The 27,316-nt window shown below is 41.7% G+C and overlaps 2 protein-coding genes and 1 long non-coding RNA gene across 3 annotated transcripts; 1 reads left to right on the plus strand and 2 right to left on the minus strand.

The window, feature by feature from the left end:
• Positions 1 to 27,316, plus strand: LOC308638150. Its single transcript, XR_014019761.1, has 3 exons — positions 1 to 104; positions 3,503 to 3,626; positions 26,357 to 27,316. It is a non-coding gene; the product is annotated as an uncharacterized lncRNA (long non-coding RNA).
• Positions 13,397 to 14,305, minus strand: LOC308637267 (vomeronasal type-1 receptor 4-like; the record flags this gene model as incomplete). The annotated part of the gene is made up of 1 exon (XM_081273590.1): positions 13,397 to 14,305. The coding sequence occupies one exon, from the start codon at positions 14,303 to 14,305 to the stop codon at positions 13,397 to 13,399; it is 909 nt and encodes a 302-aa protein (XP_081129716.1).
• LOC308637268 (vomeronasal type-1 receptor 4-like) lies at positions 25,445 to 26,335 on the minus strand (the record flags this gene model as incomplete). The annotated part of the gene is made up of 1 exon (XM_081273591.1): positions 25,445 to 26,335. The coding sequence occupies one exon, from the start codon at positions 26,333 to 26,335 to the stop codon at positions 25,445 to 25,447; it is 891 nt and encodes a 296-aa protein (XP_081129717.1).

Genomic DNA, 27,316 nt, shown 5'->3' on the forward strand with positions numbered 1-27,316 from the left:
GAGTTCCGCAGACGCACAGTATGGAGCCTAGCTTCCTCCTCACCTGTTACCTGAGGGAGAAGAGGGACGAAACTTGAAAACAAACGGAAAGCGAGGAAGCAAAAGTAAGGGGCTGGCAGTTTTCCACTGAGAGTGTTAATCGGCCCGCCGAAGCGGCTCCCCTGACACAGCGTGGACGAGCCCTGTCCCCGGCGCCCGGGCTCTCAGGGCGGCCGGCTCCAGCAGGCCATTCCCTGTAGGTCCCAGGGTCGTCTGATTTCTTTCTACGTGTGGGCGGATGGGCCGGCTGTTCCTGACGCCGGGGCTGAGAGGCTTCCTTCCGGTGTCTGGGGGAGGGTTGGTGGCTGATTGCGTCACCAGCTAGGTTATGATGGATGCCGTGGAGATTTCCTTTCCCTGAGTTCTTTTTCTTTTTTTCCCCTTTGGTTCCGGGGATTGAGCCCCCGGCGCTTCACCCCGACCCACATCCCGGCCTTGTTTTATAGTTTATTTTGAGACAAGGTCTCGCTGAGTTGCTGATCCTGGCTTTGAACTCGAGATCCTCCTGCCTCAGCCTCGCGAGCCTCTGGGATTACATTCGAGAGCCACCGCGCCCGGCTGTCCCTGGGTTCTTGCGGTGTCTTCCTCCTGGGATGCTCTGCACCTGAGCACCAGCAAGCAGATAGGGAAGAGTGATGTCACCTCTGAGAGGTCCAGAAGCCAGAACTAGGACTATCTGAGCAGCCACCAGAGACACAGGATAGAACTCAATTAAGCAGAACAATTAAACAGTAATAACCATTGAGAATTCCCAGATAAAAGCACAATAGAGACTTTATGAAATGAATGAGCAAGAATTTAGACTAAAAACAATAGTGATGGGGTGGTATTAGTCCAGTTAGTGGATACTTTTGAGGATGGTTAGAAGGGGAAAAGAGAGAGTTTGGGGGGGGGGGAAACTAGTGATGTTCTCTTTCTTTTTTTAAAAAAAATTTATTTGTTCTAATAGTTATACACGACAGAGGAATGTATTTCGATTCATAGTATACATACGGAGCCTGAGTTTTCATTTCTCTGGTTGGACAGGAAGTAGAGTCACACTATTCGTGTCATCATACATGTACCTAGGGGAATGATGCCCATCTTATTCCACTGTCTTTCCTACCCCCATGCCCCCTTCCTTCCTGTCCCTTCCCTTTGCCTTATCCAAAGTCCCTCCCTTCCTCCCATCCCCTACCCCCATTATGGTTCAGCATCCACAAATCAGAGAAAACATTCCGTCTTTGTTTTTTTCGGATTGGCTTACCTAGCATGATATTCTCCAGCTCCATCCATTTATATATATAGTTTCTTTATCTGTTCATCTATTGAAGGGCACCTAGGTTGGTTCCACAGTTTAGCTATTGTGAGTTGTGCTGCTGTAAACATTGATGTGGCTGTCCCTGTGGCATGCTGTTTTTAAGTCCTTTGGGTATAGACTGAGGAGTGGGATACCTGGGTCAAATGGTGGTTCTAATCCAAGTTTTCTAAGGAATTTCATACTGCTTTCCAGATTGGTTGCACCAATTTGCAGTCCCACCAGCAGTGTATGAATGTGCCTTTTCCCCCACATCCTCGCCAACCCTTGTTGCTTGTATTCTTGATAAATGCCATTCTGACTGGAGTGAGATGTAATCTTGGGGTAGTTTTGATTTGCATTTCTCTCACCGCTAGAAATGTCGAACATTTTCTCATATATTTTTTGATCAATTGTATATCTTCTTCTAAGATGTGTCTGTTCAGTTCCTTGGTCTATTTATTGATTGGGTTATTTGTTTTTCAGTGTTAAGTTTTTGATATATCCTAGAGATTAGTGCTCTATCTGATGTGTGTGTGATAAAAATTTGCTCCCATTCTGTAGGCCTCTGTTTACCTCACTTATTGTTTCTTTTGCTGAGAAGAAGCGTTTTAGTTTGAATCCATCCCATTTATTGATTCTTGCTGTTTTTGTTACTGTAGCTCTGTGGTATGGTTTAAGGTCTGGTAATGTGATGACTCCTGCTTCATTGTTCTTGCTAAGTATTGCTTTGACTCTTCTGGGTCTCTTATTTTTCCAAATGAATTTCATCATGAGTTTTTATTTCTATGAGGAATGTCATTGGGATTTTAATTGGAATTACATTAAGTCTGTATAATGCTTTTTTGTTATGGCCATTTTGACAATATTAATTCTGCCTATCCAGGAGCATGGATATCTGTCCATCTTCTAAGGTCTTCTTCAGTTTCTTTCTTTAGTGTTCTGTAGTTTTCATCATAGAGGTCTTTCACCTCTTTTGTTGATTCCCAAGTATTTTTTTTTGAGGCTATTGTGAATGGGGTAGTTTTTCTAATTTCTTTTTCAGAGATTCATCACTGATGTATAGAAATGCATTTTATTTACGGGTGTTGGTTTTATATCCTGCTACTTTTCCAAATTCATTTATTAATTCTAGAAGTTTTCTGGTGGAATTTTTTGGATTCTCTAAGTATAGAATCATGTTGCCGGCAAATAGCGATAGTTTGAGTTCTTCTTTTCCTATTTGTATCCCTTTAATTTCTTTCATCTAATTGCTCTGGCTAAAGTTTTAAGGACTGGTGAATGCGTTCCTGCACCCGCTGTCTGACAGGGTCACAGCGTGGGGGATGCTGCGGCAAGGCCGTACCATCTGGAAACCGGAACCATTAGGAATGTTAAGTTTATGATCCTCATGATATGGATAACAGGGCATACGTCAATCAATAATAAAAGTACATATTGCCTGAGATTGCAGGAAAATTTCCAGAATGAGACTAAGGATACAATGGAGACATGCCATAAGGTATGCTTTAAAGTTAGAAGTGAATAATAGGTCAGGAGTCATGTAGTCTAGTTGGGTCACCTAGCACTTAGTGATTGAGGTGAAAACGTAAAAGCTTCATTGTGTTGTCTAAGGTTACAGAAAAATATTTTGAACAATGTATTTAATATTTTAGGTAATCAATATATCAGAAAAGATTGTAACTCTTGAAAATTATGTAAATCAAAAAAATTTAGGGCTTTGAAGCTATCCATTAACTACCTGAAAGAACACCTGGTAAAAAAAGTATAAAAATAAAGATCCCTCCAGGGGCAATTAGATGTCTTCTGGAGGTTGCTCATAACTTGCAACCTGTTGTCCCGACTCTTCTTCTTTCACCAACGCCACTCCTCCTTCAGGACCACCCTGGACCCTCTCTCCCCCCGCTAGGGCTGGACCTCTGCAAAGGACTATGTTGAACAGAAGTGGTGAGAGAGGGCACCCTGTCTTGTTCCAGTTCTTAGAGGTAATGCCTCCAGTTTTCTCCATTTAGAATAATGGTGGCCTTGGCTTAGCATAGATAGCTTTTACAATGTTGAGGTATGTTCCTACTATCCCTAGTTTTTCTAGTGTTCTGAACATGAAATGGTGTTTGACTTTGTTTTTCCTATTTAGGGTTGTTGATATTATTCTACACTTTTTCATGGAAATTCTCTTCTTTATTTTAGGACTCATTCTGCTATTCCTGTTCTAATGCCATCACTCCTTCAATGTTCTTATGTGGCCTCCACATTTCCTTCCAGAAGACACATTCCACAATGCTTTACATAATAGAGTTTCATTCACCATTTGGTAAGTAAGGAGTGCTCGTGTTTTGAACATTTTGAGAGATCATGTTTTTCTTATTTGTCTTTTGTGGGTTGTTGAGGTCTCATCTGGGCCATTCGTGGAGTGGCAAGACAAGAATATCACTTGCACCAATACATCTCTTGAAGAGAGCTGAGTAGTGCAATTTGACTGTACAATGAGTTTGATTTCTGGCCCTATTTTAGGGTTAAGGGTTACTCTCACAGCTGGCCATAACTGTCACGTCTGTGTGGAGTCAGCTGGTAGTAGTGACGAGCCCACATAGCCAGCCCTAATGACATAGGAGTCTGTGACTCCTCTTCCCGCTTACACTGTAACCCCCTACTGTTTGAGGGGCCATGCAGGCCCTGCCCTGGTTTCCCAGCAGCAGAGAAGTAGGAAGTTAGACATGGTGGCCAGCTGCCCCCACCATATCTATCGGAGTTTTCCCACGCCAAGTGGTCATCTCTCCAGTAGCGACATCTACGCGAACCAGGAGAGGTCTCTGCCCTGTTGCATAGGGACTCACAGTCCTGAGCCATGTGCCTAGTTCTACCACAGTTGAAACACCACCTGTGAGAATGACTGTCCAAGACTGAGGTTGTTCAGAGTCTCAGCAAGTGTTAAGCCCTGTATCTGTGTGGGACCCACATCCGCACAAAGGTGAATAAATTCAGAAACAGTCCCCCCTTTTCGATTGGGTTGGAGGATCTCCTGACAAAGTTTATTAGCATTTTCAAATGCTAGCTGCTTGACCAGGGACTCAGAGGCATTCCAGTCTCTTTTTGATCTGTTGGCTGCCTCGTAGAGACGTGCCACAAAATCTGAGAATGGCTCCTCTGATCCTTGTCAGATTTGACTAAAATCCAAAGCTGATTCACCTCTATTAGGCAATTCCCTCCACACCTTTTGACACATGCAGTAATTTGATCATAAATTGCTAGATTATAATTTATCTGCCTTTCCAAATCTGCAGATTCTCCACTTCCAGTTAACATCTCCAAAGGGGCATCAAAGACTTGTCTCTGGTTTCTCTCAGCCTGTTCAGTGCAATTATCAGTCCAGTGAGATCACCAAAGCAGATTATCACCCCCCAATAAATAAGCTTTGGCCAGAGAAATCCAATCATGTGGGGGCTCAATGCATAAAGAATCAAGCATGTCCCGACCGGCAGGACACATCAACGTGGGCAGCGAACCTAGATGGGGAGGAATGAAGGGACAAGAGACACGAAAGGTGACAGCAAGACAGGAGTCTGAACAAGCTGCAAACTTTTACTGTTCACACAGGTAGGGGATGGGGAAGCTCTCTTATCAGCAGTTGCTGGATGTCTTCACAAGGTGAGATAACCTCAGGATGTCTCAGGGAGATAGATGGCAGAAGGATGTCTCAGGGAGATAGATGGCTGCAGGATGTCTCCCAGGCAGGATGTCTCTCAGGGGGCTGTTTCTTGTAACTGTCAGGCTATTCTTTGAAGGAGAACTTCCTTCTAGCCCCTGGCAAAGCAGACTTTGAATGAAGGCTGATTTTGGACCATTAAGTACAGCAAGCATTTTTGAGCTCCTTTAGAGTCTGAAGAAACTGCAGCCTGCATGTGGCCACCCTGGTTTTGCTTGTTAACCTGCTCAAACTCTGGAAAAAGCTGAAAACCTGTAATATTGTCCCCGCTTCCAGTGCTGTCCTAAGGCCATATTGGAGGGGTATAAGTGTGGCTACTGGCAGGTCTGTGCTCTTATTGCACTGTATGCCCTGGGAATTAGGTATTATTCCCCTTCAATATACAGAGCACATCTGTGTTTGAAACTCTGTACTCACCTTGTGAAACTCATTACTCATTTTTTTTTGTGGGCTTTTTTTTTATTGGTTATTCAAAACATTACAAAGATTGCAGAATCACATCGGTTACACATCCACATTTTTACATAATGCCATAATAGTAACTGTTGTATTCTGCTACCTTTCCTATCCTCTACTATCCCCCCTCCCCTCCCCTCCCATCTTCTCTCTCTACTCCATCTACTGTAATTCATTTCTCACCTTATTTTTTCCCATTTCCCTCACAACCTCTTATATGTAATGTTGTATAACAATGAGGGTCTCCTTCCATTTCCATGCAATTTCCCTTTTCTCTCTCTTTCCCTCCCACCTCATGACTCTGTTTAATGTTAATCTTTTCCTCCTGCTCTTCCTCCCTGCTCTGTTCTTAGTTGCTCTCATTATATCAAAGAAGACATTTGGCATTTGTTTTTTAGAGATTGGCTAGCTTCACTTAGCATAATCTGCTCTAATGCCATCCATTTCCCTGCAAATTCCATGATTTTGTCATTTCTTAGTGCTGCGTAGTACTCCATGGTGTATAGATGCCACATTTTTTTTATCCATTCATCTATTGAGGGGCATCGGGGTTGGTTCCACAGTCTAGCTATTGTGAATTGTGCTGCTATGAACATCGATGTGGCAGTATCCCTGTAGTACGCTCTTTTAAGGTCTTCAGGGAATAGTCCGAGAAGGGCAATAGCTGGGTCAAATGGTGGTTCCATTCCCAACTTTCCCAGGAATCTCCATACTGCTTTCCACATTGGCCGCACCAATTTGCAGTCCCACCAGCAATGTACAAGTGTACCCTTTTCTCCATATCCTCGCCAGCACTTGTTGTTGTTTGACTTCATAGTGGCTGCCAATCTTACTGGAGTGAGATGGTATCTTAGGGTGGTTTTGATTTGCATTTCTCTGATTGCTAGAGATGGTGAGCATTTTTTCATGTACTTGTTGATTGATTGTATATCCTCCTCTGAGAAGTGTCTGTTCAGGTCCTTGGCCCATTTGTTGATTGGGTTATTTGTTATCTTATTGTCTAATTTTTTGAGATCTTTGTATTAGGGCTCTATCTGAAGTGTGAGGAGTAAAAATTTGTTCCCATGATGTAGGCTCCCTATTTACCTCTCTTATTGTTTCTCTTGCTGAGAAAAAACTTTTTAGTTTAAGTAAGTCCCATTTGTTGATTCTTGTTATTAACTCTTGTGCTATGGGTGTCCTATTAAGGAATTTGGAGCCCGACCCCACAATATGTAGATCGGAGCCAACTTTTTCTTCTATCAGACGCAGAGTGTCTGATTTGATATCAAGCTCCTTGATCCATTTTGAGTTAACTTTTGTGCATGGCAAGAGAAAGGGATTCAGTTTCATTTTGTTGCATATGGATTTCCAGTTTTCCCAACACCATTTGTTGAAGATGCTATCCTTCCTCCATTGCATGCTTTTAGCCCCTTTATCAAATATAAGATAGTTGTAACTTGTGGATTAGTCTCTGTGTCCTCTATTCTATACCATTGGTCCACCCGCCTGTTTTGGTACCAGTACCATGCTGTTTTTGTCACTATTGCTCTGTAATATAGTTTGAAATCTGGTATCGCTACACCGCCTGATTCACACTTCCTGCTTAGAATTGTTTTTGCTATTCTGGGTCTTTTATTTTTCCATATGAATTTCATGATTGCTTTATCTATTTCTACAAGAAATGCCGTTGGGATTTTGATTGGCATTGCATTAAACCTATAGAGAACTTTTGGTAATATCGCCATTTTGATAATGTTAGTTCTGCCTATCCATGAACAGGGTATATTTTTCCATCTTCTAAGATCTTCTTCTACTTCTCTCTTTAGGGTTCTGTAGTTTTCATTGTATAAATCTTTCACCTCTTTTGTTAGGTTGATTCCCAAGTATTTTATTTTTTTTGAGGATATTGTGAATGGAGTGTTTTTCCTCATTTCCGTTTCAGAAGTTTTGTCACTGATATACAGAAATGCCTTTGATTTATGCGTGTTGATTTTATATCCTGCCACTTTGCTGAATTCATTTATTAGTTCTAGTAGTTTCTTTGTAGACCCTTTTGGGTCTTCTAGGTATAGAATCATGTTGTCCGCAAATAGTGATAATTTAAGTTCTTCTTTTCCTATTTTTATGCGTTTAATTTCTTTCGTCTGTCTAATTGCTCTGGCCAGTATTTCGAGAACTATATTGAAGAGAAGTGGCAATAGAGGGCATCCCTGTCTTGTTCCAGATTTTAGAGGGAATGCCTTCAACTTTTCTCCATTCAGAATGATGCTAGCCTGAGGCTTAGCATAGATAGCTTTTACAATGTTGAGGTAAGTTCCTGTTATCCCTAGTTTTTCTAATATTTTGAACATAAAGGGATGCTATACTTTGTCGAATGCTTTTTCTGCGTCTATCGAGATGATCATATGATTCTTATCTTTAAGTCTATTGATGTGGTGAATAACATTTATTGATTTCCGTATATTGCATCCCAGGGATGAATCCTACTTGATCATGGTGCACAATTTTTTTGATGTGTTTTTGTATTCGATTCGCCAGAATTTTATTGAGGATTTTTGCATCTAGGTTCATTAGAGATATTGGTCTGTAGTTTTCTTTCTTTGAGGTGTCTTTGTCTGGTTTCAGAATCAGGGTGATGTTGGCCTCATAGAATGAATTTGGAAGAGCTCCCTCTTTTTCTATTTCCTGAAATAACTTGAAAAGTATTGGTATTAATTCTTCTTTAAAGGTTTTGTAAAACTCCGCTGTATACCCATCCGGTCCTGGGCTTTTCTTGGTTGGTAGTCTTTTGATGGCTTCTTCAATTTCATCCATTGATATTGGTCTGTTCAAATTGTGTGTATCCTCCTGACTCAGTCTGGGCAAATCATATGACTTAAGAAATTTATCAATGTCTTCACTATCTTCTATTTTATTGTAATATAGGTTTTCAAAATAATTTCTAATTGTCTTCTGTATTTCTGTAGCATCTGTAGTGATATTGCCTTTTTCATCCTGTGTGTTAGTAATTTGAGTTCTCTCTCTTCTTCTCTTCGTTAGCATGGCTAAAGGTCTGTCGATCTTATTTATTTTTTGAAGAACCAACTTTTAGTTTTGTTAATTTTTTCAATAGTTTCTTTTGTTTCAATTTCATTGATTTCCGCTCTGATTTTAATTATTTCTTGCCTTCTGCTACATTTGCTGTTGTTTTGCTCTTCCTTTTCTAGCGCTTTGAGATGAAGTGTGAGCTCATTTATTTGTTGGTTTTTTCTTTTTTTGAGGAACGACCACCAGGCGATGAATTTCCCTCTTAAAACTGCTTTCATTGTGTCTCATAGATTCCGATATGTTGTGTCTGCATTTTCATTAATCTCTAAGAATTTTTTTATTTCCTCCTTTATATCTTCTGTAACCCATTGATCATTCAGTAACATATTGTTCATTTTCCATGTGATGTAGGATTTTTCCTTCCTTCTTTTATCATTGATTTCCAGTTTCATTCCATTATGATCAGATAAAATGCAAGGTATTATCTCTACCCCTTTATATTTACTGAGGGTTGCCCTATGGCATAATATATGGTCTATTTTTGAGAAGGATCCATGTGCTTCTGAGAAAAAAGTATATCTACTTGATGATGGTTGATAAATTCTATATATGTCAGTTAAGTCTAGGTTATTGATTGTGGTATTGAGTTCTATAGTTTCTTTATTCAACTTTTGTTTGGAGGATCTGTCCAGTGGCGAGAGAGGTGTGTTGAAGTCACCCATAATTATTTTGTTGTTGTCTATTTGATTCTTGAACTTGAGGAGAATTTGTTTTATGAATGTCGCAGCACCATTATTTGGTGCATAAATATTGATAATTGTTATGTCTTGTTGGTGAATGGTTCTTTTTAACAGTATATAATGTCCTTCCTTATTCCTTTTGATTAACTTGGTCTTGAAGTCGATTTTATTCGATATGAGGATGGCCTCCCCTGCTTGCTTACGAGGACCGTGTGCGTGGTATATTTTTTCCCATCCTTTCACCTTCAGCCTGTGTATGTCTTTTCCAATCATATGTGTCTCCTGGAGGCAGCATATTGTTGAATTTGTTTTCTTAATCCATGATACCAGCCTATGTCGCTTTATTGGAGAGTTTAAGCCATTAACATTTAGAGTTACTATTGATATATGGTTTGTACTTCCAGCCATGTTTGATTATTTATCCTTTTTTTTAAAATTTAGTTTGTTTCTCCATGATTATCTTTCCCCCTGCCCTCTGACTTTACCGAGGTACTTCCCACTGATGGTTTTGGTTATTGTTTTTCATTTCTTCCTCGTGTAGTGTTTTGCTCAAGATGCTTTGCAATGCTGGTTTTCTGGCTGCAAATTCTTTTAACTTTTGTTTATCATGAAAGATTTTTATTTCGTTGTGATACCTGAAGCTTAATTTTGCTGGATACAGAATTCTTGGTTGGCATCCATTGTCTTTCAGTGTTTGAAATACATTGTTCCAGGACTTTCTTGCTTTCAGCGTCTGTGATGAAAAATCCGTTGTTAACCTTATTGGTTTACCCCTGAATGTAATCTGTCTCCTTTCTCTTGTAGCTTTTAATATTTTCTCTTTGTTCTGTGTATTGGATATCTTCATAACAATGTGTCTTGGCGTTGGTCTACTGTGATTTTGTGTGCTTGGTGTCCTGTATGCATCTACAATTTGTATATCCATTTCCTTTTTTATTTCTGGAAAGTTTTCTGTAATTATTTCATTCAGCAGGTTACTCATTCCCTTGGTTTGAACCTCTATACCTTCCTCTATCCCGATGACTCTTAGGTTTGGTTTTTTTATGTTATCCCATAACTCTTGGATGTTTTTCTCGTGATTTTTTTACCAGCCTTTCTGAGTTGGCTAGACTCTTTTCAAGATGATATATTTTGTCTTCATTATCTGACGTTCTGGCTTCTACTTGCTCCACTCTGTTAGTGATACTCTCATTTGAGTTTTTAATTTGGTTTATAGTTTCCTTCATTTCTAGAATTATTGTTTGATTATTTTTTATAATCTCTATCTCCTGATAAAGATGCTTAACTTCTTCTTTTATCTGTTTATGTAGTTCATTCTCAATGTGTTCTTTCACTGTTTGAATTTGCTGTCTCATATCCTCTTTAAGATTCCATTCCATCTGTCTAAGGTGTTCCTTGAGTTCTTTATATGACCATTTTTCTGATGACTCTAGGTCCTCCTGAATATTTAGGCTGTCCTGCATTGTTTGTACTCCTTTTCTTCCTTGCTTTTTGAAGCTGCTCATGTTACTTCTTGTTCTGTTTGACTGCTGAGTTACTGTTTACTCCTATAAATTTAATTGATGCTTGGGAGGAAAGATGTTAGAAGGGAAGGGAAGAAGTCACTAAAGAGAATGAGAGTAAGCAGGTAGAAATCAAGGAAGGGGGAATAAGAAAATTGAAAAGAAATGAAAAGACAAAAGAAGAAAAAAAATAGGAAATAAAAAAGAAAGAAAAAAATTTTTTAAATATATAAGAATAATAAAAAAATAAAAATTAGAAGAAAAGAATTTAAAAAAATTAAACAAAAAAATTGTGAAAAACAACAAGAAAGAAAAATGAAAATGAAAAACAAAACCCAAATCAAAAAAACCAAAAAACTAATAAATGCAGTCTTAGAGTTTGATTAACTTCTCTTCCAGTAGGTGGAGCTGTGCCCACCAGGCCAAGCTTCTCCTGTCAATACGCGGGAACAAATCACTGTGCAGCAGCTCCTCCTCCCAGACTGGGCAACTCTCCAATCCTGAGTGCCTAGGGCCTCCTCTTGTGTCTAGTTACTTCCCCACTTTTCCTCTAGCCAGGCCCCTCTCACGGGTGCCGCTCACCTCAATACTGGCTACACGCCAGGTCTGCTGCTCCCGGGAGCCCTGTTTTCATGAATGACTGGGCACACTTTCCCTGTTTGCCATTCCCTCAGACCCTAAGTTTGTAGAGTTTGGGGCTGAGAACCCTCAGCGAATTTTGCTTGCCCTCCGGTAGCCACGCCCCCGGTAGCTGGTGCAAGAGACCTCAGTTGTCAGCACTGGTGGGAGCCGTAGCCGGGAATTCCACGCCGCGTGTCCCGTGCCACTTCTGATTCCCTCTGTCTGGCTATCGGGCTCACGGGAGAGCTGGGAGGGGCCCTTAAGGTTTCCCCGATGTGTGGAGAGGGGAAAGGCTAGGGGATTACACACCTGTAGCCGCACGTTTCAATGAAGTTATCTCCTCCGCCGCAGTCAGATGACGTCAGTTCTCTGCCATGGTGGTATCTCTTGCAAATGGCGACAGTTCGTTTCCTTTTGCTGGGTGAGCAATGCAACGGGTGGGTCCTGACTGTTTCCCCCAAGCCCCGTTTAAATCCTGTGGCCACTGCCTATGAAGGCTCAGTTGGCATTTACGTCCGTAGGAACAGAAGGGCCTACCAGTTGTTTCAGTGGGATGGATTAGTGCTGAGTCACAGCTGTTTGTCTGCAGGGAGCAGGAGAATGGGAGCTTGAATTCAGCCGATCCGGGCTCAGTGTGTGTTGTGAGAGGCTCAGACTGTTCACCCCAGCCAGATCCACGTCAGCTCAGCATTGCCTAGTGATCCTGAGCAAACAGCATTTAGACTGTTTACGACTCCCTATGCCCGCACAGCTGAAGAGGTCAGAGACTTGATCTCTCCGCGCCTGCCGCCATGTTGGATCTGACTCTCATTACTCATTTTGTTTGTGTGGCCTGCAGATGACGATTGGCTTGAGGATCCAAGACCTATGATTACCAGCCTGAGGCCAGCATATCTCCTTAGTTAGAATGTTTAGGGTAAAGCTGCTGAAAGTTATTTTTATTCATATTAAAAGGGTTTAGCCTGGTCACATAATGCATTTAGAAGCTCTTATTGGCCACTATAGATTCCTTGATTAAAAACCTACATTAAATAATTATATTCGGGACAGTCTTTCAATGATAAAGTTGTCTTTAGTGAAAAGATTGAAACAATTCAACTTGATGTTTAGCGAATAGATTTTAGATTATTGTGTATATTAGTTATTGTCATTTCTTTTACATTAACTAGTAGCTATATGTCAAATAAATAACAATTTTATCAATATTAAAGAGATGTATTAAAACATCTTAGTGAATACCTCAAACCATGGGATTTCTTATGAATATTAACTTTAAAAATTTTCCTACACCATGAAGAGCCTATGTAGTCCCTTTGCTCTCAGAACCCTGGGTACATTGAAGCCCTAAAGTGGTGTCTGAAAATGAATGGTTGGAAGTGTGCATTTGTGGGATACACCGAAGCAGTTTCATAGGCCAGCACACTTTAATAGAAGTATCATGGGAACCCAAATTTGAATTTTACATTTTCCCATGGCTGTTTAAAAAAAATAAGCCTGCATATGAAATATTTTTTATTATCTTTTTCTTTTTATTCTTTTTTTAATTTTTATTATTGGTTGTTCAAAACATTACATAGTTCTTGATATATCATATTTCATACATTTGATTCAAGTGGGTTATGAACTCCCATTTTTACCCCGTATAGAGATTGCAGAATCACATTGGTTACACATCCACATTTTTACATACTGCCATACTAGTGTATGTTGAATTCTGCTGCCTTTCCTCTCCTCTACTATCCCCCCCATATGAAATATTTTGAAGAGTATAAATGAATTCATTTTATTCAAATTATAATTTAAACACTAAATAAAAGTTGAAATCATCAATGTTGTCTCTGTACATTTGTTCACACTATGTCTTCTAATTTTGAGTGCACTTTACACTTATAGAATATCTGAGCTCACACTTCTGCCATTTGAAGTATTCAAGGGCAGCATGGCCTTTCTTTTCCCATGTAAACATTAGGGACCCTGCCCTGCTGCAAATTGTATCTTCGGGCCTCAGATCTGCCATTATTTGTCCTTTGGAAACCTGTCACATTCATTTTCAGAAGAATGATGTAAACTGAGAAACCATTCTATTATTTTTCATCAGCAAAAATGGGCAGATGGTGGGGTAGCATGATGATAAAGCTCCACTAATCCCCTCTGATCTTGGAATTTTATAGCGTGCATTATAGGAATAAAGAGAGAAGCAGTTGTTTGAGAAATAAAAGAACACAAAGCAACCTACAAGCAAGAGGATGGTGTGGGTGGCTTTGTGTTCAGGAGATGTCTGGGAGGAGACACGGGGGCTGTGGACATGCTGGGCTCTCCTGTGGTGTCTGTAGAGGAGATTCACCATGTACAGGCTGGTGCCGGTCATAAGGAGCACAAACAGCAGGTCTCGAGCCAGCATGGCAATAAACAGTGACGGTGATTTATGTTTTCCAAAGTGTGTATTTTGGCAGTAGGCATGAGCATACCCAGGACCAATCAGAGTGAAGTTGCTAATGGCTGTAATGGTTTCAATGACATGGAAGTAGACAACCATGTTGAGGACCCAGAATAAAAGGAACAAGGGATACTTCCATTTAGGGAGCTTAAATTTAAGCCATGCCCACTTAGAGTTACTGGGACTGACAGTGATGGCTTGAAATGCACTCAGCAGAGAGGTGGTACAGATAGAAACACCCCGCGTCACTCTGTATAAAAATAAAACTGTCTGACAACCAACCTTGTTCAAAAACTGCCTTACTCCAAAGGTGGATGCTATATCTGGTATCAAGGTGAACATGATGGTCAAAGCATTGGCCGACATCAGGTGCATAACTATGGGATCGATGTGCTTCTTCAGATGGGGTTTAACTAAGAAGGTGTAGGCATATAACAGGAAGAGCAGTGAGTTCCCCAGGACACCAATGCACAGCTGAGAGATGAGGAAAACTCCAAATATTGTGTCGCTTGGAATCATCATCTTGTTATTATTATTATTTTGCAGTGCTGGGGAAGGAATCCAGGTCTTCATGCATTTTGGGCAGGTGCAGTACTACTGAGCTTATACCCACAGCCCCAAAACATTATCTTGATGATGGCTTAGTAGTTGTAATGAGGTAAACTAGGCCTGCAAGGAAAAATCAAATAATCACTTAAAATTATTTATAAGACACAGCTTCTGCAAGAATAGTGACATTGCAGGAGGAGAAAGAGGTGATGAAATGTCCATTTTTCTTTCATATCAGGGTCTCCTTAGACACTTCCTGGGCCTGGATTCCAAGGATTCCTGGGAACAAGATATCAAAAGAGTAGGTGGAGAAAGAAGGTGGAATTCAATCCATATCACAGCGTTTTAGGGTACTGAGCAGGGACAAGTGGCCTGTGTGAAAGACAAATATGCAGGTTATAAGGCAAGTTTTCTTCTGAGCCCCAGACTGGGTTTCATCTTCAACCTACATTTCAGTAGTCTGATATCTATGAAAAGCATGATCCTTCTCGTAGGCATGCTACCTTGTGTTCTCAAACTTCTGTCTTGAAGTACTCATGGCACACCTCCTTCCTCCAAGTCATTGCCTGCTAAACACTCATCCAACACAGGTTTTCACTGCTCTCCCTACCCATGGGTCAAACAGCAGTGATCTGAGACATCTGTGGCTCTCACAACTTTTGCAGAGCTGCTGACATGCAAGAGGTAGAGGTCAAGGTTGCTGCTCCATATCCCACAGTGCTCAGGAAAACACCCATGTATCCTGAGGACTGCAACATGTATAAAATACAACTTTTGATTGAATGTTTATAAATGTTTTCTTATGGAAAGAGAATGAATGGATTAACCAATGGTATTTCACCAGAAATGACCTATATTTTCACGTTAATATTGGGATTGATGTGGTTAATGTCTCAACTGCACTTCTTGGATTTTGGAGTTTATTTCACTATTTCATTTGCTTGGGAATACTTTCTCCCACGGACCCAGTTGTTCCTTCATTCCCTCCTGGACCTTTGGTCAATTGCATGTGTGTCTCCACACTGAGGAAGTTCATGAGAACATTCTCAGGTCACTTTCACCGCCCAGGCTACACTTTCACCACCATCCCTGCTTGGGCATGATCTGTACTGCAATGATCCCCCACTCATTATCCTGTTAATAATCCTGAGAAGCACTCAAATTATTTATTGATCCCCCACAGTGTTGGAGTCCTGTTCCTCCACAGACTTATTTGGGCTTTCCAGCAACTTTGAAATTTAGGTTTATGAGTTAGAATTGTTTGAAATCATGACTCTTAACATATTTGGCCATGGTAAACATACTCTGATTTTTGAAAGCACATATCTTTAATATGTGCTCTGATGGTTGCAGGTGAAACCTCAAATGTTTTGATCATTTGTAATTTTCCAATTTCACTAAGGCGGGGCTAACCCCCTCCTCACTCTTAGCAGAGATCTTTCTTCAGCCATCTTCTCTCCTTCCTAGACACCTGCCCTTAGCAATCCTGTGTCTTTCATAACTTCATCATCCAGTTATAATCCTAATATTCCTTTCAGTATCATGAAGGTCAGATTCCCTCCTGCCAGGGGTAGGAGGCCAGGAATGGTTCCCAGGCTTTCATCTAGACATAACACCCCAAAGTCTGCACAGCTTGGATGGATAAGCTGGATCAGCTCCACTGCAGGGGAGCAGAGGAAAGGGGACCCTTGCAGAGAGGAGAACATCCTGCTGGACCTGAGGAGGTCCACGCCCACTACTCTTGGTCTCTCAGGAGGGAAAATCAAGAGGGAAATGGACGAACATCAACCTAAAACCAGGATAGGACACAGACGTGTTGCAAAGCGTGGTAAAAGGGTAGGCAGCGTGGAAACAGCCTGAAGGGATTTTCAACACCCAGGCTGAGATGCTTCTGTCCCACCAGTTCACAGAGAGGGGATAGCAGGAACTTGTGTCAGATGTTTCAATTTAACTAAGAGCATGAAATTAAAATATTTTTGGTAGAACATTCTGTAAATAGTTGAAGTTATGGGTGTAATAATTACCTCATTTCAGCATTTCACCACACTGTGTTTATAATCATAATGCACTCTCTACACTTGCATAATCTACTCTGTACATCTGCATAATGCAATTACAATTGTCCAAATTAATAAATATCCATCCAAATAGGACCAATTATGAGAAACACTTTCATTTCTGGGAAGTCTAGCAAGTAAATTCAGACAGAGATTGTCACTAATCACCATTACCAGGAGCACAGTTTTAAAATTTTGAGCTCGATACACATATTATCAACATATGAAATAAAAACATGGTTAATTAATAGGTCACAGTGGGAGATTTTAAATACACATTTTCAAACTAGGGAATCTAAAAAAGAATGACAGGATAGAACAAATTAATCAAATTAAATCACACTCTCTACTAATGTTTAAAAAGCATTATACCTGCAGTCACTGGAAATACTCACCAATCCCCCTGGGGCACTTGTGAAGCAAGGAAGGAGTGTTCTGAATGATACCATTCAGACAGCATAAAATAAGAGGAACCACAGATGTAAGATAGAATAAAAGGATGTTAAGCTGCCAATTAGAAAATATGTGATGAATTAATCTCAGTTTAGTATTTTAATGCAATACATGTCCATTAATATTTGAAAAGTTTTTAGAAGTTTGCTATGAAAACACATAAGACTGAGAGTAGAAAAGAGGTGAATAAAATGAAATTGGATGTACATTATTTCAAATGTAAATAAATATCAATCGAGCCATTGAAATAGAAGATAAGAGCATGAGAAAAATCACAGTATACAGGAGACCTAGGATTGTCATGGAACTGAATGGAAATGTTATCTATCTATATGTTAAGAGAAAAGTCAAGATTTGCACATCGAGTATGTGTGTCAGGTTCTTTAAATAAAATTCAAATGATTTATACAGGGACAGATATGCAGAGCTGTAACAGATTCTAATGTACCCAAGAAAGGAAAGAATGGAGACAGCACAGGCATAAATGAAAGAAAAGAGAATTAGAGTTAGAAACTAAAAGAGAAGAACATATAGGTACATTGTAGCAAGAATGTCAGAAAGAAAAATCAGAAATGACCCAAGTCTGTGCAGAAGCTCAGACAGGATAAAGGGAATACAGAGGAGGGCTTCCCACTCCTGCTCACCTAATCCTGAGGGCTGCAGGGCCCCTGATCTAGGCGGGTGGCCTCCCAAACACAGTGAGGCTTCTTGGAAAGGCTGCATGTGGCCAGTAGAGACTGTATTTCAGAGACAGAATGACAGGAACTCTCCTCCCAGGGGTCGTCCATCACCCTGTCACCTGATGCCTCAAGGTCCTTGTTTAGGATGAATCATTGGATGCACCCAGAGGAGCAGCAGATCCTCTCCCAGAGGCACAGTGAGTCTCTGGGTGTAACTGTTAGGTTGATTAACTAGGAGTGCTACGTCACCCCTGAGGCTGTGTTTTCCCTGGTTGGACTGCCTCAGAAAGTAAACTTGAGGAGTCTAAAAAGCCACTAAACGGGCTGGGGTTGTGGCTCAGCGGTAGAGCACTCGCCTAGCACTCAGGCAAGGCCCTGAGTTCAATCCTCAGCACCACATAAAAGTAAAATAAAGGTATGTGTCCAACTACAACCAAAAAATAAATATTTAAAAGAAAAAAAATAAAAAGCCACTAATTGTTTCCAGGCAACTAATGTAGAAGACCATAGCCCTCAATCCAAGCTGACCCCTGAGCAGAACCCCAGAGAACATGCTGGGTGCTCCACAGGAGGCCTCTGTGCCTCCGGTACTCACAGTATATCTGGGCTTCCTCCAGGCTCTGTGCAGTACAGGCCTGGCGCAGGGCAGAGGGCACATTTGAACTCCAAAAAACCTAATTAGTCCATCTAACTCTTCCTTATTTGTACATCTGCATTGTTTTAAATCATTAGAAAATGTTCTGAATTTCTCAAAATAGTGTCATTCTATCTTTAATTTAAAATTTGCTTCTACTGGGGCTAGGATTGTGGCTCAGCAGTAGAACGCTCATGTTCTAGCACGTGAGGATCAAGGCCCTGGGTTTGATCCTCAGCACCACATAAAAATAAATAAATAAAAGAAAAGAATTGTGTCCAACTACTTCTTGGGCTGGGGATGTGTCTCAAACAGTAGCACGCTTGCCCAGCATGTGTGTGGCGCTGGGTTCGTTCATCAGCACCACATACAAATAAAGATGTTGTGTCCTTTGAAAACTGAAAAATAAATATTAAAAAATTCTCTCTCTCTCTGAAAAAAAAACCAAAAAATATGCTTCTCCTTCAAGATGGGATACACAAAGTCACAAAGTGCCATCGTTCCACCCTAACACTCATGGAGATGGAGGGGTTACAAATTAGGATCCCATGAAGTCCTGATGAACTCTTAACCTTAACCCTACCTGTGCATGCATGCATCTGGTGCTAAGGAACATAGGGGACCTCTCCAAAATCCCATATGTTCATTGTAGGGCTGGACCTGAATAGCTCCGCTAAGGCTATGAATCAACACTGGAACCCTGAATTCACAGATGATGTGAATAAAGAGGGAAATAAAACACATTCTCTATTGAATATAAATAGGATCCTCAGTCAGATGTGGCCTGCTACTGAGATTCCTTTGTCCCACCCCAGTCTTTGAATTCTGGTGAGACTGTGTTCAGAAGAGGCCACCTGCTGGGCCTCTGCAGCAGAGAGGGGCTAGTAGGCTGAATTCTGTGGTCATGGGGTTGAAGTTTGAGCTGAGAAATCTCCCCTTGCAGGGAGAACAGCAATCAATACACACCCAACAATGAGTCAACAAATAAGTTCAGATTATTACAAAAATGTTCAAAGGAGCAAACAAAACTTTCAACTTAGCAATACTGATACTTGCTGATATTTGAAAAGAGAAAGTAAGCCAAGGAATAGAAGATATAATGAATAACCAAATGGAAGTTACAGAGTTTAAAAACACAGAAACCAAAATTGAAATTGTCAGTGGAGGAATGGATGGCAGTCGAGAAAGTCAGTGTACTAGTGGATAGATCAGTAAGTAGTACCCAGTGGGAACAGCACAGGAGAAAGGGCTTGAAGAGAAATGAAGAAAGCTTCACTCCAGTGGACAAAACCAAAAGTGTCACATTTATACATCAGAGTAGCAGAAGGAAAGAGAAATAAATGTGGGGGTTAGAAAATTATGACAAAATAATAGTTGAATACTTGAAAGTTTGCTGAGACATATAAATCAACTATTAAGAAGCTGAGCTGGTGAACAGGATGAATTGAAAAACATTCCTACTTAGGTATAACATTATTATTGGTGAAGTATAATTTTATGAATTGGTGGAATTCATTCTGATATATTTGCAAATGCACATAATATAATAAAAGCAAATAGGATCTTGGGTAATTGGAATGAAATCAACCCTGGACAACACTGGAGGATACACCCTGTCTAGTAAACATGGGTGCTTCATCTGAAGGTGAGTAAGAGGACCAAGACACCCACTCCCAGCTCTTCTACTCGCTGCTAAAAAGGAAGCTGAGGTCCTTGTAGGAAGGCCAGGAAAGCCCATGAGAGAAATGAAGTGATAGAGCAGTGAGTCCCAACCAAGGAAGCATTGTGTACAAATAAATGTCAAGTGAGCCATCAGACTGAAAAGACTCCATACTTTCAGGCATCAAATAACAGAGACCAGATTTATCCTCCCAACTGACTCATCTAGAAAATGGCACCTACAGGAAACTGGTATAAACCATAGACCACGGGCAGCACAAGCACAGTGATCCTGTTAGACCACGACGCAAGAAAAGACCACTGACACTAATTAAAATCAAAGTAAAGCAAGCTTATTATTTTGGCTGGCCGGGCTGCCTCTCCCAACAAAATCCTGGGAGCCAAGGACAGTGGCTTTCTAGAAGCCCAGCTTTATAGCCCAGAAAGTTACACAGAAGGGGGTTCGAGGATATTACAGGTAACAAAATTATGACAAGCATAACAAAAAGGCTAGTTCATATTTTTTTGCTGGCCCCGACATCAGAATTTATGAAGGAAGGCCATTAGAGTCTCAGAGAGGGTCGTTATCTGGCCATGGAAAGCCAAGATTTACGAGACACCATTAAGGTTTTGGAGAGGGTTGTTATCTGGTCAGGGAAAACCAGGCATGGGTGAGTTCAAGGCACGGGCAGGCCTTCCAAGCAGCTTTACAATATCAAATTCTGGCCAGGCTATACAGACATCCTAATATTTTTACAGAAAACAGAAATGAATCCTTCATAATTTGTGATAAGCTGGCTTCTGACCTAAATAGAAAAATAGGCTAGGTATATCAGTCCTGAGAGAAGACAACAGCAAGAGCTCCACAGTTGCCACCTTCCTGCACAGGGAAGGGCTCCAGGCCACAGTGCAGAAGGGGCAATGCCCACCGAGCCTGGAGGGCCCAGAACTGAGGGAGTGGCTCACAGTGTGGCCGCCCAGGATGGCTGAGCTGGGAGGTGAAACCACCAGAGATGTAACACAGTGTGTGATCTACCTGACGGAGAGTCACCAGCAAGGGACTCATTATGTGTCTGCGTGGATAGGGATGCCTGGTGTAAAGAGGGACCTGTGTGACATCGGCACCACCAGGGGGAGAATGGCAGTTATGGGGTGGAGGATTTGCAGGCGGTGGACACTGAGTGGTAACAACCCAAACAAAACCAGTATCAATGCAGATGCCAACTGCCACCTCCATGGTCATGGCAGAGACAACATCTAGCAGGGAATGCACAGCTGTAATTTTGTACATCACACCCACACTCGGGACTCGAGTATGACTTGAATAGTGGAGGACACCTGTAATCCCAGCCATGGAGGAGCCTGAGTCAGGAGGGTTACAGGTTCAAGGCCAGCCTCAGTAATTAAGTGACACTCTGTCTCAAAATAAAATTTTGCAAAATGGTTGCTGATGCAGCTCAGAAAAACAATGGTTTTGGGTTCAATCTCTCCCTCCTACCCCTGTTCACACACTGAGTCACAGAATGATCAATGCCAAGAGTGAACCCAGGTGCATACAACAGGATTGGATGATAATAATGTGACAATATGTGCTCTTCATGAAGTATGAAGGATTCCACCACAATGGGGGCTATTGAGAGAGGGATGCTGTGCTCCCATGTGAACAGGGGTGAATGGAAGTCTACATTTCACAAAGCCTGTGAACCTAAAACTGGTCCTACCAATAAATCTTACTAAAAAAAGAACTAAATCCTAAATCACAACTCTGTGTGTGCACTGCCTTGAAAATGTCATATCCTTAACCTTTTTTTTCTGCACTCCCCAATATTAAAGGCTGTACATTAGTAAAGAAAAATACAGCAACTTACAATAATTCTTCCATCAGCTCTAAAAAACACAACATATTGTGAAATCTGCCTCTCAGATTGCGTTGTGTCACCCTTGAATATCATCAAGAGGAACAAAATCAGATTCCACAAAACAAAAACCTAATTTTCAGGGATTCATGGAGGAGGGGAAGAGACTCACAGGCACTCCATGGAAGTCAGCTTCCTGGTCACTTACTGCCTGAGAAAGGCAGACACAAGACGGAATAGAAGATAAAGAAAAAACAATGCAGGAACCCTAACAAAAGTAAGAGTTACCCAAGACTTTTAACATATCGTTCAATGCAGGCAAGTGTTATGTAGAGATGAGGCACGTGTACACACACAGGTACTTACAGACACATATACTTATTTATATGTAAGATATAAAACAAGGCTGATTAGGACTCTTGCCCAGGCAGGCCCCAACCAGCTTGCTCAGCGGACCTGCTGAGGCTGAGGCCCTGCCTCTCACACCACCTCTTGCTGTTACCTAAAAAGCAACTTCCCTGCACAGAGACCCAGTTGTGACCTTCAGTAACCCAATGAAGCCCAAATTAGAGAGCCCATACATGTTATCTGCATCCCATACATCTAAAACAGGCCAAGGAGCTCCTCCCCAATAAATATGGTGGGCAAATATGAATCTGTCAGTCACCCCTTGTTGAGCAAAACCCACTCCTAGCACAAGTTCCCCAAAGCACATGTGGTGGCATTTGGAAATGGGGTTGGAAATAATGAAGGTTACGTGAGGTGAAGGTAAGGTCCTGTACCAGAGGGATTATTGTCCTTATCAGAAGAGACGGCAGCCTCTCTCTCCAGGGGCACAGGAGACAACAGTGAGGAGGTGGCCTTCTGTGAGCCAGAGACAGTGCTCCCTGGAGCCCCAGACAAGGACTCCTGAGCTCAGACTAGCCAGCAGAGGAGGAAAGCAAATTTCTTTCCAAGGACCCCGTTCGTGGGGTGTTTCGTGCTGGTGGCCGCTGGAGAATATGTCTTTGACGTGAAGAGATGTGTTAAGATTCCGGACTTGGGTCTCTGCGGGGTGCTGTGTTCTGGTGTCTGCAGTAAATTCTCAGAGGCTGTCTCAGAACTCAGGAATGAGCTGCAGTGAGAGACACGCTGGAGTAGGAGCAAGTGACAAAGCAGGGCCCTGGCAACAGGGGCTGCAGGAGTCAATGGGGCACACAGAGCCCAGATGTACCTTGGGCCCCTGGGCCCACCTGGAGCCAGCAACTGCTAATGTTGCTGCCCCTTGGAAGAAGCCCTGAGGGTCTGGCCTGTAGATGACTCCATAGGTACTTTTGCCCAACATCCCTCTGTGTGGCGTTTTAGAACTGTTTCCTGAGCATCAGTTGGTGTTAGTTTTATTTCCACCTAAAATTCCCCCCACCCCTGTTTTCGTGAGCTGTGAATGTCCTGGGTGCTTTATGAAGTGCCTGTAGCTGGGTGAACCAGCTGGTTCTCTCCTCTGCAGCCAAGGGTAGACTGTTAGTGTGATCACACAGATTCTCTCTTGGTTTTTTGACCGTTTTTAATTTTTTTTTCATTGTGTAGGACTTCATCTCTTTGTTTCTAGTTATTAGTTTGTTATGATCTAAGGGTGGGGGCAATCACAATAGTCTGAGAATCAGGGGAGAAGGAGTTTGGGTGTGGGCCTTCCATGACAGTTACCCATCCATGTGAGTGTAGACACTGTGACATTTGCTGTTTTACACTAGGAACTGCCTCACCAAGAGGAACCTAATGCATGTGTGAAACTGGGTGAGAAGAGGGCTCACCTGTGCTAGGTTACTGTGAAGGATGCTGCCTCTGCTTGGGGTGAGTTTCTATTTGGACTGGTGTTTACTGCTTTCTGAGGGGAGCTGGGTCCGGAGCATGAAGTGCTCAGTGCCCTGCAGTAGTGAGCCAGGGTGAGCCACCAAGCAGACCTGTCTGGCTACTGTAGCAGCTGGGACACCAGGGCTGAAGCTTACTCTTTTTCTTTTCAGTCTTGTTTGCTTGGCTTGCATTTTTGTTTTAAGTTTTGGAAAAGCCACCGTTTACATTAGGGAAGATTCTGCTCACGGATTTGAAAACAGGGACCAGGTCCTCGGGGCAGAGGGTGACCTGCAGAGTGATCCTCAGCTTCTTTATCTCCACAGGGAGCAGGTGGAGCTGCACTGGGGAAGGTGTTTTGCCCTCCTTTTGGAGGGGTTTCCCTTCTGTTCCCTGTGTCCCTGGCTGGGTTACATTTCGTCACCCAGATCAAGCCCTCCACTGTCTTCTGAGAAGTCAGAAGGTCTGTGCCTCAGTGCCTTGGTTTGTTTTGTCCTGTCTGCCTGAAGATCGCTCCCTTAGCGTGGCTACCCACTGCTGTTCCTGGTCTGATCTGGATGCTACCTGGTTTCTAAAGCCAGAAAATACCCTTCCCACTTCCTCCCAGAGCACAAGGCTTTTTATTTCTTTCACTGCTCTTGTTTGGTTTTCCTTCCTGGGTTTCTGAATTGTGCCTGATTCTGTCCTCTTACTGCACTGTATACCCTGGGAATTAGGCATTATTCCCCTTCCATATACAGAGCACATCTGTGTTTGATACTCTGTTCTCACTTTGTGAAACTCATTACTCATTTTGTTTGTGTGGCCTGCGGATGACGATTGGCTTGAGGATCTAAGACCTGTGATTACCAGCCTGAGGCCAGCATATCCCCTTAGTTAGAATATATAGGGTAAAGATGCTGAAAGTTATCTTTATTCATATTAAAAGGTTTAATCTAGTCACAGCATGCTAGTTAGAAGCTCTTATTGGCCACTATAGATTTCTTGTTTAAAAACCTACATAAAATAATTAAATTTGCATCAGTCTTTTTTCAGCAAAAAGATTGAAACAATTCAACTTGATGTTTAGTGAACATATTTTATATTAGTGTATAAATTAGTTATGTTCTTTTTTTACATCCATTGGTAGTTATATGTCAAATAAACAACAATTTTTTCAATATTAAAAAGATGTATTAAAACATTTTAGTGATTACCTCAAATCATGGGCTTTCATTTTTGGTTTTGAAAAGTTTTTAGTTGTAGATGGACACAATACCTTTATTTTTTTGTTTATTTCTATGTGGTGCCAGGGATGGAACCCAGTGTCTCATGCCTGGTAGGCAAGCTCTCTACCACTGAGCTTCAATCCCAGCCCCCATGGGATTTCTTATGAATAGTAACTTTGAAAATTTTCCTACACCATGAAGAACCTATGTAGTCTCTTTGGTTATCAAGTCCTATTGCTCTCAGGACACTAGAGTAAATCCAAGGCCAAAGTGTTACCTTGAAAATGTAAGGTGGGCAATGAGAGTAAGAAGGTAGATTTCAAAGAAGCAGTTTCTTAGGCCAGCACACGTTAACAGATATGATGCGATCCCCAATTTGAATTTACATTTTCCCATGGCTATTTTGAAACTTCCATAAGGATGCATGTAAAATTTGAATAGTAAGTAGAAATAAATACATTTTGTCCAAAGTATGAGTAGAACATGTAATCTGTTTGAAAATTATCAGTGTGATCTTCACATACATTTTTTCACAGTAAGTCTTCTGAGTGCATTTCAACCTCGTAGAATGTCTGAACTCAGACTCGTGTAGTTTGACGTGCTCAAGGGAAAATGGCCTTTCTTGACCCCTCTAAATCATTATGGACCCTGCCCTGTTGCAAATTAAAGCCTGGGACATCACACCAGGCATCAGCTGCCCTATGGGAACCTGTCGTTCTCATAACTGAAAAGAATGAATTAGGAAACAGTTCTTTTATTTTTCATCAGCAAAAATGGGCAGATGGTTGGGTAGCAGGATGACAAAGCACTAGTAAGCCCACCCAGACTTGGGATTTTCTTGCGTGCATAAAAGGAATAAAGAGTCAAACAGTTGTCTGAGAAATAAAAGAACACAAAGCAACTTACAAGCAAGAGGATGGTGCAGGTGGCTTTGTGTTCATGGGATGTCTGGGAGGAGACATGGGAGCTGCGGACATGCTGGGCTCTCCTGTGGTGTCTGTAGAGGAGACTCACCATGTACAGGCTGGTGCAGATCATGAGGAACACAAACACCAGATCTCGAACCAGCAAGGGAATAAAAAATGATGATGAATTGTGTTTTCCAAAATTTCTATTTCTACAGTATGCATGAGCATAGCCAGGACCTTCCATGGTGAAATTTCCAATGGCTGTGATGGTTTCAATGACGTGGAAGTAGATGATCATGTTAAGGACCCAGAAGGAAAGGAACAAAGGACAAGTCCATGTAGGAAGCTTAAATTTAAGCCATGCCCACTTAGAGTTACTGGGACCAACAGTGATGGCTTGAAATGCACTCAGGAGAGAGGTGGTGCAGATAGAAACACCCCGCGTCACTCTGTATAAAAATAAAACTGTCTGACAACCAACCTCGTTCAAAAACTGCCTTACTCCAAAGGTGGATGCTATATCTGGTATCAAGGTGAACATGATGGTCAAAGCATTGGCCAACATCAGGTGCATAACTATGGGATCGATGTGCTTCTTCAGATGGGGTTTAACTAAGAAGGTGTAGGCATATAACAGGAAGAGCAGTGAGTTCCCCAGGACACCAATGCACAGCTGAGAGATGAGGAAAGCCCCAAAGATTATGTTGCTTGGAATCATCATCTTGTTATTATTATTTTTCAGTGTCTGGGATGGAATCCAGGTCTTCGTGTAAGCTGGGTAAGTGAAGTACCATTGAGCTACCCTCCTGTCCCAGGATCATAATGTTCTGATGTATTTGAACTTTTATGAAGGAAACTAAGCCTGCAATAAGAAATGAGTAATTACTTAGAGTTATTTTCAAATAGAGCTTTGCAAGAATATTGACTGTTCCGGAGAAGAGGATGATGAAATGTCTGACTCTCTAGTGTTTCAAGGCTTGGCTTCCAGAAATTCATGGGAACAACAGAAGACAGAAGGAGGAGAGAAAGAAGGTGGATTTTGAGCCATATTGCCTCATTCTAGGATAGTGAGCAGGGGATGTGTGTCCTGTGAGAAAGGTGTGTGTGCAGTTTATCTGGCAAGTTTTGTTCTGCACTCAGACTGGGTTTCATCTTCAGCCTGTGTTCTGTAGTCTCACCTCTCTGAAGAGCATGGTCCTTCCAACAGACAGATGACCCTGTGTACTTGAGCTTGTGTCTTGGAGTTTTCACAGCACACGCCCTTCCTGCAAGTCAGTGACTGCTAAGCACTCTCCCAACACAGTGTTCCCCACGTGGGGACTTTTCACCTCCCTCCCAAATCATGAGCCAAACTGCAATGATCTGAGTCATTTGTGGTTCTCACAACTTGTGCAGAGCTACTGACATGCAGGAAGTCGAGGCCAAGATTGCTGCTCAATGTCCTACAGTGCTCAGGACAAACAACATAGAAGGGAATACCCAGCAGAACCAGCCCTCATACCATGGTGGATAAATGCAGTCCAACAAACGTCCCTGTATCCTGAGGCCTGAAACTTGTGGAATATCCATCCTTTTATCTGAATGTTTCTTATCCTTTTTATGAAAAAAGAATTAGTAGGGGCTGGGGTTAGGGTTAGAGTAGTAGAGTGCTTGCCTAGCACATGTGAGGCCCTGAGTTTGATCCTCGGCACCACATAAAGAT

Source organism: Spermophilus citellus (assembly GCF_964194105.1).
Source record: "Spermophilus citellus genome assembly, chromosome: 18".
NCBI classification, from domain to species: Eukaryota; Metazoa; Chordata; class Mammalia; order Rodentia; family Sciuridae; genus Spermophilus; species Spermophilus citellus.